General features: G+C 45.6%; 1 protein-coding gene across 2 annotated transcripts in view; it reads right to left on the minus strand.

Moving 5' to 3' along the window:
• The window catches only part of TRIM37 (tripartite motif containing 37), a 148,690-nt gene that overhangs the window by 99,316 nt on the left and 29,122 nt on the right, over nt 1-20,252 (minus strand). For both annotated transcript variants that reach the window (XM_029611478.1, XM_029611479.1), the window contains exons 7-8: nt 13,464-13,587; nt 12,786-12,853 (exon numbers count right to left, since the gene is read on the minus strand). In XM_029611478.1, the coding sequence (XP_029467338.1) occupies nt 12,786-12,853; nt 13,464-13,587 (192 nt within the window). The remainder of the gene's footprint in view (nt 1-12,785; nt 12,854-13,463; nt 13,588-20,252) is intronic.

A 20,252-nucleotide genomic window follows, 5' to 3' on the forward strand; every position in this document is an offset into this window, starting at 1 on the left:
TGTCGTGTGAGCCCGGAGGCTCCTGCAGGAGCAGGGAGCCTCCTCCGGCGTTCTTCATGCGGCCTTGGCCGCTGCCCAGCAGGGCTGAGCTGACTCCTCCCTCTTCCTGGCTGCATAGAGCCGCGCGAGCGGCTGAAGAATAGATTTAAAGGGGCCACGACAGGAAATGTCGTGGCTCCCTCCTGAGGCTCCTCCCTCTTTCCTGGTATTTAAGGCAAGGTCTGCTTCTCAGACCTTGCCTTGGTATTGAGGTTCTGATCCTGGATCTTGTGCTGGTGTTCCCGGTCTCTGTTCCTGATCTTCATCCCGCTTGTGTTCTCTTCCTTGTTGGACTGATTCTTGGTTCCTGACCCTTTCATTCTTCTCTCGGCTTGGCCTTGGACTGGCTGCGGACCCTTCTCCTGGATTACTTCTGGATTGGCTGCGGACCCTTCTCCTGGATAGCGTTTGGACTGGCTGCGGACCCTTCTTCTGGCTTCGACCCTCGGAACGGCCTTAGACTACTCTTCAGCTTTTACTCCTGGACTGACTCGACCTGCTGGAGGCGCCAGCCGTCTGGAACCTACGACCTGCAGGAGGTGCCTGCATCCAGACCAATCTTCAGTCTTGAGGGAGTCTCCTAAGTTCCAGCTGCCGGGTTCCTACTGGCTCCTCCTGGGGGAACCGCGAGCTTCCAGGGCGAAGTCTTTACCCGACGGGTGAACGTTCAAGCCTTGCCCTCCGAAGGTAGGGACCAGAGAGGGTTAACTCCCTCTTTGGCAGCACTAACCTTACCTCGGAACAGGGGTCCATTTCCGGATTCGTAACACAAACTTGCTTTTTCCCCCCATAGACAGCAGGGCTGAATTAGCCATGCTGTCATGGGAGTCCCTAATTCCCGGGTTCACAAAGAGGGAGGATGGCACCTTGTGAATAGCCCTTGACACGCTCAAGCGCAACCCGTCTTACCGTGGACAGTCTACATGGACTCCAGTTTGTGAAGTGTTGTAATACCACCCTTCCCAGCTTGGTATCCTCAGACGTCTGCTGGGCCAGATAGTAATGGGAAGTAAAGGCGTGCAGAGACGACCATGTGGAGCTCTGCAGATGTCTAGGGGCGGCACCTCCTGAAGTGGGCAGTGGAGGTAGCGACCGCTTGGAGCTGATGAGCGTTCAGCTTACCCAGTAGCTGAGCATTTCTCTTAGCGTAGCAGAATTGGATGCATTGTGAAATCCAGCTGGAGATAGTCCGTTTGCTACTGGGAGGCCAAGGGCATTCGGGTTAAAGGTGACAAACAATTGTAATGCCCTAATGTCAGAGCGAGTCTTCTTTTTTTTTTTTTTTTTTTTTATAGTAGGCTAATGCTCTTTTACAGTCCAGTGTATGCATCCCTGACATTCTGGTGAGGTTTTGGAAAGAATGTTGGCAGTCCAATAGCCTGATTAAGATGGAAGACCAAAATCATCTTCATTAGGCAGGAAGGGTGAGTCCGGAGCAACACCTTGTTGTGGTGAAATTGCAGGAATGGAGCATAATGTTCTAGCACCTGCAGTTCGCTTACGCCTGGCTGATGTAATGGTTACAAGAAACCTCACGTGGAAGATGACCTATTTAATGTGCGAGGAATCCATATGTTCAAATGGCTGTAGCATTAGCTGCTCCAAAATGAGATTGAGATCCCAGGCCATCGAGGGCTTACACGTCGGGGGTCTAAGATGCCACAAACCCCGATGAATCGAGTGACTAATGGGTGGTTGGAGATCGGGTGGCCTTGGTGCAGTTGGTGGTAGGCTGCTATGGCACTGATGTGAACTCTTACAGAAGCAGTTGCCAGGCCCGCCCTATACAGCATGTGTAGGTAGTCAAGGAGTCTTTCTGGCAAGCAAGCAAATGGATCCAGGCAGTGTTGCTCACACCAGGTCGAATAACGATTCCACTTTAAATGATAATTTTGTCTGGTAGAGGGCTTCCCAGAGGCAACTAGGACATCCTGAACCTCTTGGGAGATTCTCTGTTCCTTTAATAGCACCCGTTCAATCTCCATGCTGTCAGATGCAGTGAACTCTGCATGGGGTGCAGGAAGGAGCCCTCTTCCTGGGACAGGAGGTCAGTTTGGTGGCCCAGCGGGATTATTGGTTCAATTGACAAATGGAGTAGATAAGCATATACTAGGGTTGCCAAGCCATGCTGGAGCGATCAGAATTAGGTCCGCCACATCTTGTATGTACTTCTGAATTGTGCGAATAAGTAGCGGAATTGGAGGAAAAGCATACAGCAGTCCTCTCAGCCAAGGAGGCAGAAAGGCATCTTGCTTCGTGCGGAGCAGGCTAGGGAAAACAGAGCAGAATCAGGGCACCTTCCTGTTTTGCTCCGTGGAGAAGAGGTCTATGACCGGAGTCCCCCACTGGGCAAAGATGCTATCGGCCACTTGTTGGTGTAGGGACCACTCGTGAGGGTGGAATATTAAACTCAATCTGTCCGCTCGATTGTTGTCGACACCTGGCAGGTACGTAGCCTGTAGAAGGATTGAATGAGGTCCAGAATGAGGATAATTTCCTTGCAGAGGCTCCATGAACCGGACCCTCCTTGTTTGTTGATGTAGAACATGGCTATTTGGCTGACTGCATACACCATGACTCTTTTCCCTTGCAAATGAGTGACGGACGTCCAAAGGGCATTCCTGATAGTCTGCAATTCCAAGAGGCTGATTTGATAGGATTGTTCTCGAAGGGACCATTGACCCTGTCTTTGCAGGTGGTCCAGGGGGGCACCCCACCCCTGGGAGGCGTCCGTGGTGAGAACTGTATTGTGGGCTGGCGAGCAGAACAGTGCACCCCTGGTGAGCGGGCAGGGTTTCAGCCACCAGTCCAAATCCTTCCTCATGTCCTGAGTTAATGAGACTGTTCTGGATAGCAGGTGGCATAACTGCGACTACTGTCTCTTTAGACCCCATTGCAGCCAGTGCATGTGCAGTCGAGTATGGGGAACAGTGTGAACAGCCACCACCATATGACCCAGGACAGGGAGTATCTGGTGGGCAGAGGGTTTTTGGATGAGTCGAAGCTCTTTGGCCAGCCACTGGAGCTCTAGCCTCCGGTCCCGGGGGAGGAAGGCCCTGCACCAATGAAGTGTTGGGTTTGCAAGGGCCAAAGGTTGGATTTTTTGTAGTTGACAACCAGTTCCAGCTCCTGTAGACAGGTGATGGTGCGCAGGTGGTGGCGCTGTAGAGTCTCTGGGTCTGAGGCCACTAATAGCCAGTCGTCAAGGTAAGGGAATAGTTGGATTTGTCTCCTGAGGTGGGCCACCACCACGGCCAAGTACTTGGTGAAGACTCTGGGGGCAGCTGATAGATCAAAGGAGAGATCCTTGTACTGGTAATGCTGGCCATTGAATTGGAAGCACAGGTATTGCCATGATGGAGGCATTGGGATGTGTGAGTAGGCATCTTTGATGTCCAGGGAGCACATCCAATCGTTGGGTTACAGAAGAGGAAAAATCATTTTGAGAGAAACCATCTTGAACTTCGCTTGGGCAAGGAATTTGTTTAACTCTCATAGATCCAGGATCAGCTGAAGACCTCCGGATTTCTTGGGAATCAGGAAATAGGGGGAATAGAACCCCGTATTCCAGAGAGGCTTGGGCACAGGCTGGATCGCGTTCGCCAGTTGGAGGAAGTTGCCCCAAACCCTCTCAACAGTCGGGCAAAAAGGGGGTAGGGACTTGAACCTTAGTTAATAATGTTGGCGGACGATCTCTAACACCCAACGATGGGTTGTGATTTGACCAGGCTTGGTAGAAAGATGATATTCTGCCTCCCACTCAGTTGGTGGTGGGAGCCCCACTACGCTCAAAAGGTTGGTGAGGCCTTTGGGTTGGCAGGGAGCTGCTGACCCTGCTGCCATTGGGATATGGGCCTGCCCCTTCGCTGTTGTTGTGACTTGGATCTGTTGTGGGAAGGTAGGAAGACGGTACGAAGGGTACGACAGTTATGGCCATCTCTGATATGCTTGCCTACGGTACAGTGAAAAGAATCTTCTGGTGAATGTAGCCTGCTCCGTCAGGGTGGTTAGGGACTGTACTGCTACACTTTGTTCCTTCAATTGAGACATAGTTTCCTGTAGCCGGCTGCCAAATAAGTCGTCCCCTTAAGTTGGCTAACATTTTATGAACATCTTCACAGATTGCACTGGCCCATAGCCAAGCCAAACACCTTGCAGCGATAGCGGATGCAGATGCCCTGGATGATGTCTCCAACACCTCAGACTGTGTGCAGGAGATGGCGTATACCTTCCTCCATGTCCTGGATGGGCTGCAGTGGGGCAACTGTGGGACAGGAATCCGGAATTAGGTCCTTTATCGATTGTAGGCATTCATACAGGTATCTAGCAATGTAGAATTGGTGCTGATGGATCATAGAACCCAACATTGCAGATTGGAAAGATCTCCTCGTGAACTTATCTAGATTACGATGGTCCTTTCCTGGCGGCATGTTGGAGTGCAATTGTGTCTTTTTTGCGCGCTTCATGGCTGACAACCACAATGGACGCATGCGGAAGTTGTGGGGGGAGTATAGAGGGGCAACTGCTGCATACAGAACGTCAAGTCAGTCTTTCTAGAAACCGGCGTCATGGTGCAAGGTGTCTCCCAAGATCTATCCAGGACCGCATCAAGCACCTGGTGTGATGGAAGTGCTGTCAGTTCTGTGGGCAGTTGAAAAATCTTTAGGATGCCCATTGTTTCTGTTCTTGGGTCCGGGAGCTTGCGGGTTTCAATGTGTAGTGTGGAACCCACTTTCTCAATGAGGGGGGGGGGGGGAAGAGTGGGGCTCCGGGAGTTCTTCTGCAGGGTCAGAAGGAATCCCCATGGGGGGCGCTGTTCTGCTTGCTACGAGGAATCCCCATGGGGGGCGCTGTTCTGCTTGCTACGAGGATGGACGTGTAGTCCCGGGCTCTTGCTGAAAAGTTAACCTGCAACGCTGCGAATTTTGTGGTACTTAAGCAAACAACCTCCCGACTGTATTATGATGGCTACAAAACGTTAAACCGTGAATTTAAAACAATTCTCATTCTCCAAAGTCCCGGCAGAGCTCGCGGACGTCCATGATGCTGGGCCTGATCAGGCCGCATTGGAGAGTACCGAGGTGAATTTTGGCGCCGCCTGCAGCACTGCGGATCGTGCGAAACTCGAGACCCCTGCGCTTATCACACAGCTCCGAGATGAAATCCGGGGCTGGTTTGTTGAATTTAGATCGGACCTGAAATCACATAAAAAGGAACTGCTGGCGTCTATTTCTGAGCTGCGTGAGGATTTTGCAGCGCTTGGGCAGTGGGTAGACGAAGTGGTCTATGGACAGAAAGCCATGCAGAGGCCATTCACATGCTCCAACAAAAACAGAACCGCATGGACACCACGCTTACTGCGGTAAAAGACAAGCTTGAGGATTTAGAGAACCGCACCAGGAGGTGTAATATTCGCATTCGGGGTGTACCGGAGTCCCCGGCATACCTTAATGCATCAGAGGTGGCGGTGCGGATTTGCCGCTTTCTATTATCAGGAGGCACTTCATCTGATGAGGACTCAGCTGACAGTAATGTGGACATTAAGCTTGAAAGAGCACATAGGGCTCTGGGCTCCAGATCTGATGCTAAACCTAGAGACATAGTACTATGTTTCCATAGCTTCACTCAAAAAACCGCTGTTTTGGAAGCTGCGAAGAAGCAAAATGTGTGGATGTGGGAAGGCAATTCTATTACCATATATCAAGATTTGGCCTCCTCCATGCTCCGGAAACGGTTCAAGTTGCGAGACATCACTGCCTTTCTCCGTAAGGAAAACATCAGGTATCGTTGGACCTTTCTTTTTGGATTACAGTTTCTTATAAAAGGCGTCAACTTTCGTGTCAAAACACAGAGTGAAGCTGTGGCAGCGTTGGAAAAAGCAGGCTTCAGTCCTAATATGCTGCCTGCTCAACCACCACCTAAGTCTCAACGTCTGGCAGAAACACACCACGATGGCATAGAGTGGGTAAGGGGGGCAGGAGGCTTCGGAGGCACTCCGAGGACTCACAGATGTCTCTCTCCAATCAAGGCTGACCAGCTACTGAGACCTTTAGGTTTCCCTATTGATATGTGAGCTTTTTGGGAAGGCTCTGTTTCTCACTTCTACTTGCCTGGGATTTTCTCTCTACCCAGGAGACTGAGGAGTGATGACAATTTTCTTTAACTTCTGTATTTTCAGAATGTTTGCAGGTTCACAATGTTATTTGTTGCATTGATCTTGGGGGGGGGGGGGGGGGGGGGGCACCGTTGGTTGTCTATTCTCGATGGCATGGGGCTCACCCCTACTTATGGTGTTGCCCATCCTGTTTATTGGATGGATGGGGGGTGGGGGGGTTTTCATACACTCTGGGCTTATACATCTTACTGTATCTCAAGGTACGTTTTCAGTACAACTGGGGAATGTGGGCTATACTGTTAAGGTGAATCTTTTTAGCTAGGAGTATGGCAGGTCTAATGCGTGTTATCTCTCTTAATGTCAAGGGTCTTAATCATCCTCATAAGCGCGCGCTTTTGGAGCGGGAGTTAATGGCTAGCGGAGCTTCTATTGGGCTTATTGGGCTTATCCAGGAAACCCACTTACGAAAACGCTATGAGCACCTCCTAGCGTACCGGCAATTCCCGTATAAATTTCTAGCGGCCAGCACGAAAGATTCTAAATATGCTGGGGTAGGTATACTATTAGCCAAAGATTTTACCCATGAGGTCCTTTCATTTTTGGCTGATCCCCAAGGGCGCTATGTTTTACTTAAGATACGAGTAGGTGGGGAGGTGTGGACTCTGCTCTCTTATCTATGCCCCGAACACGGGACAAGGCCCCTTTTTCAAGGCCTTAGATAATCTGTTGTTGCAACATGCTGCTGGCTTTCTTTTGCTTGGAGGGGACTTCAATATTACCATTAACCCCACTCTGGATAATTCTGCCCAGATATCCTCCGCCTCCAGAACTGCTAGGTCCTCTCTGCAATCCTTGCTTGACAGATGGGATCTCCATGATGTCTGGCGACATAGATATCCCACTTCTCGTTCATACTCGTACTATTCTCACGTCCACCACTCATATTCTCGGATAGATTTTTTTGTGGTAGACTCCCAAGTGCAGAATAGGGTGGCTGAAGCAGGGATAGATCCGATTACCTGGATGGATCATGCGCCGATCACACTCGCTCTTAGCGCCCCGACAACTCATCTTGGGAAAAGATTTTGGAGACTGAATGAGTCTTTATTGAATGACAAGGTTTTCTTGCTCAGTCTAGAAAATAGCTTGCAGTCTTATTTTAAGATTAACACAACACCTGACTGCTCGCCTCCAGTGGTGTGGGAATGTTCTAAGGCTGTTGCCAGAGGGCTACTTATTTCTCAAGCCACTCATTGTAAGAAAAAGAAGGGAGAAAAGAGGGCGCTACTATATACCACCATTTCTAGACTACTGTTCCAACACCAGGCCACCCAGTGTCCCAAGATATATAAGCAACTAGACAAGGCTAGAGCAGAGCTGAATACCCTGGACGCTGATGCTATTGCATTAGCTCTGGAGATTACTAAGCAACAGTTTTACGAGGAAGGCAACAAGGCGGGTCGACCTTTGGCCCGACGCCTTAAAGTTTTAGCCCAAAATAATGTAGCTCAAATTAAGAGTGCTGGGGGAAAGGTCTGCACGACTTCCGACGACATACGCCAATGCTTTGCTAGTTTTACCTAGGCCTATATGGGATGGACCAAAACATACGGGGAGGGGGATATTGATGCTTACTTGGCACAGGTTGAGCTGCCCACTCTGACGTTTGAACAACAGATTCGGCTAGATGCACCCATAACGGACATGGAAGTTCAATATGCATTCAAATTGTTGAAGGCCGGAAAGGCACCGGGTCTCGACGGTCTCACCGGGGCCTATTATAAAAAATTAGCGACCACTTTAATTGGACCTTTGACAAATATGTTTAATTCTTTGCGGGGTCCGGTAGGTTTGGCGAATCATGCTAATGTCGCCGGCATCACTGTTTTAGCTAAACCTGGGAGGGATCCCGAGGTCTGTGGCTCTTATCGCCCAATATCTCTGATAAATCTTGATTAAAAGATTTTGGCTCGAATTTTAGCGGAGCGCCTTAAATCTATTCTGCCGGGCTTGATTCATAATGATCAAGTCGGATTCATTCCCTCTAGGATGGCTAGTGACAATATCAGGAAGGTAATTGATATCATCGAATGGGTACAGAGCAAACACATTCTAACAGTATTGTTAGCCATTGATGCTGAAAAGGCCTTTGACCTTGTTCATTGGCCTTTTCTCTTCCATGTCCTACAAAAAATGGGATTTGGTGTATACTTCCAACATTGGGTGCGCGCACTTTATGATTCCCCGAAGGCCCGGGTAAAGGTGAACAAAGGATACAGTTCCTGCTTTGATATCCAGAGAGGTACAAGGCAAGGCTGCCCTCTTTCGCCTATGTTATTCGCACTCTTCCTAGAGCCTTTGGCTTCCAAGGTGCGGCAATCCTCTGAAGTAACTGGTGTGCAACTCGAAGGTATACACTGTAAAATGTCCCTTTTTGCGGACGATGTACTTTTCACTTTGACTAATCCTTACACTTCTCTCGTAGCAGTGGTGGAGGAGTTTGAGGCCTTCCATAAAGTGGCGGGGTTCTGAGTCAATCATGATAAATCTGAATTGCTAAACATTACCTTACCACCCCTGGAAGTGGAACGCATAACTGGAGCATTTCCCTTCCGCTGGGCAAAACAATCTATTAAATATTTAGGAGTTCAGATAGTTTAACCCCTATCGGAGCTTTTTAACTACAATTATACCCCATTGTGGAAGAAAATTGACCGGGATATCCATAGTTGGGGGCGGGAATTTTTTTCTTGGATGGGCCGCATAGCTATTTTGAAAATGAATGTCCTACCGCGCTTACTAACTTGTTTTCTACTCTGCCCATACTAGTTCCGAAAGCAATACTTAAAGTATGGCAAAAGAAGTTTTTTTATTACATTTAGAACAGGAGACCACCTAGGGTCTCGCAGGCTGTTCTTTACCTCCGCCGCCAGAATAGGGGACGAGGGGTCCCTAATCTTTCCTGGTATCATGGAGCAGCACACATGAGGGCAATTGTTGCTACTTATCATACTCATGACTTGAAGCAATGGGTACGCTTAGAGAAGGCAATGATAGGGGTAATGCCACTACAAGCTTTATTTTGGCAGCCTAAACATACCTGGAGAACTATTGATTTTATGCCAACTGCTTTACAAGCCACACTTACCAACTGGTACCAGTGGAAAACTACCATGGTAGGTTCCTTTTCCTATCATTTATTTATTTATTTTGTGTTTTTCTATACCAGCATTCGCGATAAGAATCGCATCATGCCGGTTTACAATTAACAAAAGGGGTGTAAAAGAAGATACAATAAGAACATTAACAGGTGCGGAACGAAAAATGCAGTTACAATATAACAGGGAAATCATCAATCAATCAATATATCATCAATCATCCTTTCTTTTTCACAACATTAGCTTTCCAGCAGGGTTCACGTCCCGCCTTTTTTATAAATGGGTGACCCAGGGCATAGTTAATGTCTGTCATTTCTGGAAAGAGGGTACCTTAATGTCACCTCAGAATCTTCAGGACCGTTTTGGTGGGGATCCTCAAGATTTCCTGGGGTTGGCTCAGATTAGACATTTTTTGCATAAGTTATCGGCAACTCAGGTGGTTCGCCATACTACCTCCTTATTTGAGACATATTGCGCACATGCCGATAAGATTACAGGGGTTATCTCCAAATTATATACTCTATTGAGTGCGCATAACCCTTACTCTCTCTCATATACGAGCATGGACTACTGACCTTGGGGAGGTACTAACGGAAGATAACTGGGATATTGTGTTTCAACAGACTGCTAAAAGCTCAATCTCCTCCACCATTCAGGAGCACTGCTATAAGTTATTGTATAGGTGGCACCTGACCCCAGTGCAATTGCATGTTATGTACCCGCATGTTTCTGATCAGTGTTGGAGGAACTGCGGACAATTGGGCACATATCTGCATATTTGGTGGACGTGCTCTATTGTGCAGCCTTTCTGGAACGCTTTGCAAACCTGGTTGCAGGACATTACTGGTATAGATATTCCATTGCAGTCCACACAGGTTCTGCTTCTTCTTCCTAACGAGGACTTGCCTAAACCCATGCAATCTTTTACGTTACAAGTCTATATTGCTGCTCGCTGTGAATTCGCCAAGGCGTGGAAATTACCCCATCTGCCGTCACTATCTGCAGTGATCCATAGACTCCACTTGTGTTATAGGATGGCACATCTAACTGCTCTTCATCGAGATCATATGCCTGCTCACTGCCGTACCTGGGATCCCTTTATCAAGTGGTTAGCCACTCATGACACAACAGGGCACACTTGAGGCATTTGTTACCAACTAGAGCGCGCTGGAAGGACTACTCGGAGCCAATCTTGTTCCTTACTGTGATTTATTTTGAGTTATATACCCTTGGCATTACACTCTGCTTTATATGTTGATGTCATACCTGTGTTGCACACCTTGCCTACATTTAACCTTGACGTTATCTGTATGTCTTTGTATCTATGATACTACTGTATTCAGAACAGCGAGGGGGGGAGGGGGAATTTAGAGGGTTATATATTTTGATAAGCTTATTGACTTACCGGCTTTCTATGTGCTGTATTGTTATGATCTTGTTGTCAATAAAACTTTACATTTAAAAAAAAAAAAAAAAGGAACCCCCGTGGACGACCCCGGCGATGAAGGTGGCGAATCCGGCTGTGGGAATGACTGTGATGAAAACTGGAGCGAGGGCTGGTGGTTCCTTTGGCACAGGCGAGTCTCGCACCGGAGAGGGAGAGTGCCCGTGTATTGGTGTCGGAGAGAGACACGGGCTTGGCAGACTCTGTTGTGAATAGGCAAAGCCAGACTGGAGAGATTAAAAGAATCCAGTAAGAGCAGCTGAGATCTGGGAAATGGCCTGCTCTGCGATGTCTGGTACCAGGGGAGACAGAGCAGGTAGCTGACCTTGCTTACGCTTATGGCCCACCGCCGCCAGAAGGATGTTGGAATCTGGTGCCCATGGACATTGCAGTTGAGGAGGTTAGTCGCCCAGTACCTTGACCTTCTTGTGTAGAAGTTCTTGTAACTGCATGGAGGCGTGTCGCCTTTGGGAGGCGGAAGAAAAGTATGAGAAGACCTGGAGGGATGAAGATGAAGAAGAGTCCTGCAAGCCGAAGTGGGAGGGCAAGTCTATGAACCCTATATGTCAGTCCTCTCTTCATTTAACAGGTTTCGCTGATGGGATCTTTGGTCCTTATGAGGTCTGGGATGGGGGACCACACTAAGATCTCGGGGAGGCCTCAACCCCGATATAGGGGCGCTGCCATAGTCTCCACTCCGAGGCGTGGAGCGTCAGAACATTGTACCGTCTCCTATCAGTGATTGACACGGCTGTCTTCAGACACAAGCGCAGAGGACTGCGTCGAAGGCTTGTGCTCAGACAGGCGTGTCAAAGCTGCTTGCGCAGAGGACTACATCGAGGAGGTCTGCGAATACAGGTGCGTTGAGTGCACATGCGTGGTAGTGCTCACTTTGATGCAGGTCGGTGCTGTTGGCTTTGGGGTCGACATGTGCGTCGGGTGTCCGACGCTCATGTTCCAGGTTGCGGTCTTTGGGCCGGGATGGATTTCTGTGACGTGCTTGGGCCTTGACGGTTTGGCCTTCTGTTTGGGTGAGCTCTGGGGCCCAAGAGACAAAGCCTTTTCCTTGTGGGCCTGTTTTGGGGCCAGACCCGGCGAGGACTGGATCTCAGAGGAGGGGCATATGCTCCCCTGGCAGAGAGCCTTAGACTATTTTCTGGGCCTTTTGGAGTTGGGCCCGAAGCGACATGCGTCCACAGTGTTTGCAGGTCGCCTGGTCGTGATCGGGGCCCAGGCACACATAACACACTGAATGTCCATCTGTGATGGACAATCTTTCCACACGCGCAGGGTTTGAAACCCAAAGGTCGAGGCATACCTGCATGGTGTCTAGGCTATGGGAGCTTTCCTTTTCTTTAGATTTTTTTTTTGCAAAATCTCCGAGGACAGAGCAGCTCCGCGTGCGTTCTCGCTCGCAGAAGAAATAGACTGAGGAGAAGGAATCCTTCTGAGCGGGAAAATGTGCAGCCTCACAGAGCCAAGGTCTGTAACAGCTTTGGGAAGCTCTGCCTCACGACTTCCGGAGGATGTTCCCATGACAGCATGGCTAATTCAGCCCTGCTATCAATGGGAAACCAACATTTTATGGAGAGAGGTCAGTGGAGAAGAAATGAGGGAAAAGTAATATCTTGAGGCAGGGCTACTTCCCCCCCCCCTACCCCCCCCCCCAAAAACCAAAACAAAAAACAAAAAAAACAACCTTCTACAACTTGGAGGCTAGAAAAAAAACAGGATGGCATGATTGCTGTCTCATGGTAATTAGAACAGGACAAATCATTAATCAGAATTACTCATGTTGATCATGTCCTTGTCCTATTTATGAAGAATTTAGATCTGCTAGCTAAGAAGGAGTGGAAGACCCTGTGACTCTCTGTACTGACCTTGCACACTCTGCTTTACCTCCTTGAGCTTCCTTGTACTAAGTGAATATGCTTTCTCTCTGTTCCTGTACTTGTTAGGCTCTGTCAATAGTGACTGAATGTGCAGTGTCAAAGATGCCAAGTACATTGTTGGATCATAAGTGATTCACCTGATGTTCCACTTCCTGCAACAGGGATTCTAGAAGCTCAGTTTCACGTGTCAGTGAAGTCTTTTGACCTGTAAGCAGAACAGTGACAAATTTATAAACTGTATGTCCCCAGAGTCATTAAAAATCAGTAAGTGACAGGAAGGTGGGCTATGCATGAAACAAAGAAACACCATTAGGAATGCATAAGGAGCCAAACCAGATCCAGGTTAGGCAAGTCCAATGCTCAAATCATTGGGGCCAATAATACCAAAAACCAGCTGTCAAAATTTTATCAAATGTCATGCTATCCCTGTCCCTCAGTTCTGATATTCACAACATCATATTACTGTGGGTGTCCAGGTCCTTTCTGCCCTTCTAAAAATAAAATGCTAAATGCTGCACATAATTAGAGTTATTTGTTCTCTGCTCTTCATCTGAAGCCTGGTGGCACTGCACACTAAGATTTATGAGGATTGAAGGAGTCACTGATCATATCTTGCAATACTTTATTAGTTATCATTCTGATTCATCATGGATAACAATATTAATCAATGCTATCTGCTTGGCACATGCTATCCTACTTATTGTACCAAACTGGAATATATGTTTCAATAATGTTCCTAGAAAGAGACTGAAGATGGAAGCATTCTCTTATTCTGTGCATTTTAGAAGCTTCTCCTGTATCACATGACTACAAACCCATCAGCGTGATCAGCTTGTTCTTCAACTGAGTGTCAAGCCGTGCAATCATCATCTCCACTGCATTTCTGATTTCTCGCACCCGTTCATCCTTTGTACCGCGCACTGCCTCAGCATTTCTCTCCTAGGATGACAGATGAAATACATAGCGAGTTACTACTGAGAAGTTTAAAAAAATAAAAAGGGGTCATAGGATACACTCAGGAGTAATGTTAGGAAATACTTCTTTATAGAGAAGCTAGTGATGGTGGTGGAGACAAAAACAGCATGTGAATTCAAGAAACCATAGGATACATGCAGGGCAATATCCTGCTGCTCTAACCACTCGACTACTCCTCCTAGAAAGGCCATATGTTATTTTTCACCCATTATGCTTCTAAAATAGAAAAAAGTACTGTGGTTGCTGCATCAGTGTACTTGAATGCACTGAAATAAAGGTCAGCAAATAGAAACTGAAAAAATAAGGAAACACCTTTTTATGGACAAAATTCATTTCTTGACTTGTTTCCAGGAGCCAACACTCCCTTCCTCAGATCAGAATAGAAATAAAATGCTTCTCCTGTATCACATGACCACAAATCATCAACGTGATCAGCTTGTTCTTCAACTAAATGTCAAGCTGTACAATCATCATCTCCACTGCATTTCTAATTTCTTGCACCCATTCGTCCTTGTTTAGATGTGAGTATTAATGGAGATAAGCGGAGGAATGTGTGGTGAGGGTAGGGGGAGCAGCAGGGTTTTGTCTGTGGGATCAGAAAATGTGGGTGTAGAGGTTAGATATTCCACCCAAAAAATTGGGAGAATCCAGAGACTTAGGCTGGGGGGGGGGCTTTCGAAAATAGTTACTTTAGTCATGCTCTGAACAGGGCTGCTGGCCTATTCTTTTGCCTTTGTATGGCCATGATAAAGGTTAAAATAACCAGAACTCCCCCCAGGAGTGTATTTTTCCACTATGAGTCCAGCAGGGCAAGCTGGGAAGTATTTTTTGTCTCTTGAGAATACAAGTTTGTTATTTCAAAGTTTGCTTTTCATCTTTCTTCTACAATGGTTCCACTGGGTGGGGTGAATGATAGTTCTTTTGACCATTCTTCCAGGGGTGATTATGGGTCTGCGAGTTGCTAATGGCAGATCCTTTAGGGTTTGGATAAGGGGGGAGGGGAGAGAAGCAGGGGAGAGGGGTATAGCTATTTTGAGAATAAAACTTTCCTTTAGGACCATAAGGGGGGGGGGCGGGGAACGACACATAGGGGTTGGCTTTACTTTACTCCAAGCCAAGTGGACAACCTTAATGTTCTTATGTGGTTCAGGCATGCTTCTGCTGTGTGGATAATTATTATAAGCATAGATTTCTCCTTAACATCTAAATATGTTTTTCTTTAAAATCTTTTCCTTGAACGTTAAAGGCCTTAATTCTAGAAGGAAACGGCGTCTTGTATAATGATCTGAACAGGTTGCAGGTTATAATCGCCATGATACAAGAAATACATATGAAGGCAAGATTCGAATCTTTATTGCAATCTAATACACTCTCTTCACAAATTTGGACAGCACGTTCCAAGGAAACCAAGTATACTGGGGCAGGCATCCTTACCCGTAAGGATTTCATTTTTGAATTTCAGAGTTGTTATAGGGATCCGGGTGGTAGGTATATTATCTTGGTTATCAAGGTGAGAAGAGAGACATACCTTGATATTCGTGTTTGCCCCTAATTTGAAGCAAGATTCCTTTTTCTCAAACTCTGCTTGATGTTCTCAGGGAGAAAGCAGTTGGTTATATAATTGTTGGGGGGGGGGGGGGGGGGGGATTTTAACATTACTTTAAACCCAGCCTTGGATACTTCCTCTGGATATGTCTTGGATTCCCAGGCTAGTCGACACAGCTTAAAATTGCTTCTTTCCAGAGAGAACATTGTAGATGTCTGGCGCTCCCACTTTCCAAGTTCCAGAAACTACACCTATTATTCTTGTCCATACTTGTGGACAAAGGCATTGTTAATAGAGTTACAGTGACTGATATTGAACCCATTACATGGTCCGACCATATCCCTATTTGGTTCCTAATGCATTTTCATAATTATGATAAAGGTCAAATATATTGGAAGCTGAATGATAGCCTGTTGGAAGACGAGGATTTTATTGTGCAGATACGGGACACCATTCAAAATTATTTACTAACCAATGAATCTCTGGATATTTATTTATTTTCATTTTTTTAACACTTTTTTTATACCAGCATTCGTAAGACACATCATGTCGGTTTACAAGTAACTGAGAAAGGAAAATTACAATGAACGAGGAAAAAGGGCTAACTGGATAATATACAAAAGTACAAGTGAAGAGAGTCAACTAGCAGAGTTACAACTTTTTGCATTCATGTTAGGATTAGATATGCAAGTGAACTTATAAACAATGTTAAGGAAGCATGTGCACTTAAGAACTTAGCATATTAAACTTATTTACAGTATGAAGGAGGCAAGTGCACGTATGTACAGTTAAATGCTGGTGCAGGGGGGAGTACAGAGGGAGGGAGCGAGAAGGGAAAAGGAACGGGGGGGTAGAGGGAACAGGGGTACATTACAGCAAGGGTATTTTCAGGGAGAGATTGCTGGGGGGTGAAAGGGCGGGGTAGGAGGAGGTTGATGGGCGCTAGGGGAGGGAGCAGGGGGGGGTACAGGGAAGATATAGGGTATATATATATACATATAGATATGTCACCAGTAGTTATTTGGGACTGCCTAAAGGCAGTGCCGCAAGGTCAGTTTATAGCCAGAGCAACTTACATGAAAAAAGTTGACTGAGAAAGAGAGACAGGAGTTACTTGTTTGGATATCCTCCCTTGAAAAATCCCATAAGAGGATGCTTTCAAATCATGATTTACAAAATTTGAATGCTTGCAGAACAAGACTGACTGAGATGGATGCCGTTTTGATGGACTAATTCCAAATTATGAGCTAACAAAAATATTTTGAGGGTGGTAATAAGGTGGGTAAATTGCTAGCCCATAAACTGAAAGGGAAAGTCACGCAAAATAATGTGGTTAAAATTAAGGATGAGAAGGGCAACCTACTAACAAGGACATTAGGCAATGATTCCTCCATTTCTATTCAGAGCTCTACAGAGCAAATCCTGATATCACGCCTGAGGCAATAGATGCATACTTAGTTGGTGTCTCCTTACCTATGTTGAATGAATCACAATGACTTGGTCTGGATAAGGAAATAATACAGACAGAAGTAATGCATGCCATTAAGAAATTTAAGCCTGGCAAATCCGCGGGCGTAGATGGCTTTATGGCCAAATTTTATCAGAAACTTTCATAACAACTTATCCCTTCTTTAACTAGGATGTTCAATTCTCTCAGAGGGGACTATATTCTTTTACAAAATTCTAACTTGGCAGGCATCACCATTCTAACAAAGCTGGGTTGAGACTCCATGATTTATGAATCATACTGCCCTAATATCCTTATAAACCTCAATTTAAATATTCTTGCTAAGATTCTAGCTGATAGACTCAATGTTTTTATGTCCTCAATTATACATTCAGATCAAGCAGGCTTTATCCCTGGTTGGGTGACCTCTGATAACGTCTGCAAAATTGCGGACATCATGTGGTGGGTGCGCCAGCAAAAAGGACCCTTTTCTCCTACTCACTGTGGACGCTGAAAAAAGCATTTAATTTGGTGCATTGGCCCTCTCTCTCTTCAAAACATTAGAGAAGATGCACTTTTGGTCTTTTGTCCATTGGCTCAGCAAGTTATATGATGCTCCCAAAGCATGCATAAAGGTAAATGGGGGGCTACTCAGATTTGTTTTCTGTGGGCCGAGGCAGGGATGTCCCTTGTCTCCCCTGCTTTTTGCAGTTTTTTTTGGAACTATTTACTGTGAAAATTAGAGCCAATCCCAACATTTTAGGTGTCACCATCAAGGATAACTTGGAGGAAAAAGCCCTATTTGCGGACGATGTTTTATTTATGCTAACCCCTTGGCCTCAATGAGAGCTATGGAGAAGTCAGAGATAGTAAATCTAATGGTTCCCCTGTCACAAGTTTTTGTTATTGCAGACTCAATTTCCCTTCAAATGGTCTTCTCACAAAATAAAATATTTGGGGATTTACATTGGCGACAGATAAGATTTATTTCAAATGAATTATCCCCCATTGTTGGCATGAATTTATAAAGATCTGGAAGAATGGGAGATATCACATTTCATGGTTGGGCAAAAAAGCAATCATTAAGATGAATGTCTTGCCTAGCATAAGCTATGTTTTTCAGATCCTTCCCATAGAAGTTCCTGCAGTGGTTCTGAAATGTTGGCAGAGGAGAATTATGCAATTTATATGAAAGGGGAAACCACCTAGGATTGCAAAACGTGTTCTTTTTCAATCTAAAAGTCAGGGGGGTTTGGGTGTCCCTAACCTTATATGGTACCATGTGGCCTCCCATCTCAGGGCAAATTATAGAGTGGCATAAAATAAAGTCTTGGGTAACTTTGGAACAGGCATTGATAGGGTTGATGCCTTTACACACTATGATGTGGCAACCTAAAAAGACCTGGAGGTCTTTAGACATGGTTCCTCCATCACATCACCCACTTCATGTGTGGCAGAATTGGAGAATTTACTTGGCTAGCCACAGAGATTATTATAATAGCACATTTGTATACATTAACTCTTTTCTCCCTGGACTTGGGTCTTCTTCTTTTAATCTCTGGAAGCAGAGGGGGATACTCCACTGTGAGCATGCCTGGGGCATCCATGGTCTTATGGATTTCTCAGACTTAAAACTTCCAGATAGAGAAGTGTTTGACATTTTCTGCATAGTCCTCAAGTTATGGACAGTTTGTCTAAGGGGGTTTCTATGTTTGAATCCATTTGTAAAAATGCAGACAAAATGGTAAAAGTGCTGTCTAAACTGTATCTCCTCTTACAGATCTTCAGTCCAAACCAGGTTACTTATGTGCCTGGGAACAAGACCTAGGAAAGGTATTATCAGAGGAGGACTGGAGATCTATATTCATGGCTACTGGCAAAGGTCTTATCTCGGCCAATCTAAGAGAAAATGGATATAAAGTCTTGTTATTCTGGTACTTTACTCCCGTAAGGCTGCATAAGTTCTTGCCTGCAGTTTCCAATAGGTGCTGGAAGAGCGGTAATAGTTTAGGCTCCTTTTTTCATTTATGGTGGGAGTGCCCTCATATCCAGCAATCTTGGCGGGAAGTTTAAGAACATAAGAACATAAGAAAATGCCATACTGGGTCAGACCAAGGGTCCATCAAGCCCAGCATCCTGTTTCCAACAGTGGCCAATCCAGGCCACAAGAACCTGGCAAGTACCCAAACACTGTGGGCCTGATTTTAAAAAGCATTTACTTACTTAAAACTGGATTTTACTCGAGTAAATGCACTTTACTCGTGTAAGTGGGTTTTTGAAAATTGCTACAATAGCAGTTACATTTACACATGTAAATCCTTATGAAAATTACCCCCTAAGTCTATTCCATGTAACCATTGCTAATGGCAGTGGCTATTCTCTAAGTGAACTTAATAGCAGGTAATGGACTTCTCCTCCAAGAACTTATCCAATCCTTTTTTAAACACAGCTATACTAACTGCACTAACCACATCCTCTGGCAACAAATTCCAGAGTTTAATTGTGCGTTGAGTAAAAAAGAACTTTCTCCGATTAGTTTTAAATGTGCCACATGCTAACTTCATGGAGTGCCCCCTAGTCTATTATCCGAAAGAGTAAATAACCGATTCACATCTACCCGTTCTAGACCTCTCATGATTTTAAACACCTCTATCATATCCCCCCTCAGTCGTCTCTTCTCCAAGCTGAAAAGTCCTAACCTCTTTAGTCTTTCCTCATAGGGGAGTTGTTCCATTCCCTTTATCATTTTGGTAGCCCTTCTCTGTACCTTCTCCATCGCAATTATATCTTTTTTGAGATGCGGCGACCAGAATTGTACACAGTATTCAAGGTGCGGTCTCACCATGGAGCGATACAGAGGCATTATGACATTTTCCGTTTTATTCACCATTCCCTTTCTAATAATTCCCAACATTCTGTTTGCTTTTTTGACTGCCGCAGCACACTGAACCGACGATTTCAATGTGTTGTCCACTATGACACCTAGATCTCTTTCTTGGGTTGTAGCACCTAATATGGAACCCAACATTGTGTAATTATAGCATGGGTTATTTTTCCCTATATGCATCACCTTGCACTTATCCACATTAAATTTCATCTGCCATTTGGATGCCCAATTTTCCAGTCTCACAAGGTCTTCCTGCAATTTATCACAATCTGCTTGTAATTTAACTACTCTGAACAATTTTGTGTCATCTGCAAATTTGATTATCTCACTCGTATTTCTTTCCAGATCATTTATAAATATATTGAACAGTAAGGGTCCCAATACAGATCCCTGAGGCACTCCACTGTCCACTCCCTTCCACTGAGAAAATTGCCCATTTAATCCTACTCTCTGTTTCCTGTCTTTTAGCCAGTTTGCAATCCACGAAAGGACATCGCCACCTATCCCATGACTTTTTACTTTTCCTAGAAGCCTCTCATGAGGAACTTTGTCAAACGCCTTCTGAAAATCCAAGTATACTATATCTATCGGTTCACCTTTATCCACATGTTTATTAACTCCTTCAAAAAAGTGAAGCAGATTTGTGAGGCAAGACTTGCCCTGGGTAAAGCCATGCTGACTTTGTTCTATTGAACCATGTCTTTCTATATGTTCTGGTTGCAAGAGATTATGCATTCATCATTTGATTT

Source organism: Rhinatrema bivittatum, chromosome 8 (genome assembly GCF_901001135.1).
Source record: "Rhinatrema bivittatum chromosome 8, aRhiBiv1.1, whole genome shotgun sequence".
Classification (NCBI taxonomy): domain Eukaryota; kingdom Metazoa; phylum Chordata; class Amphibia; order Gymnophiona; family Rhinatrematidae; genus Rhinatrema; species Rhinatrema bivittatum.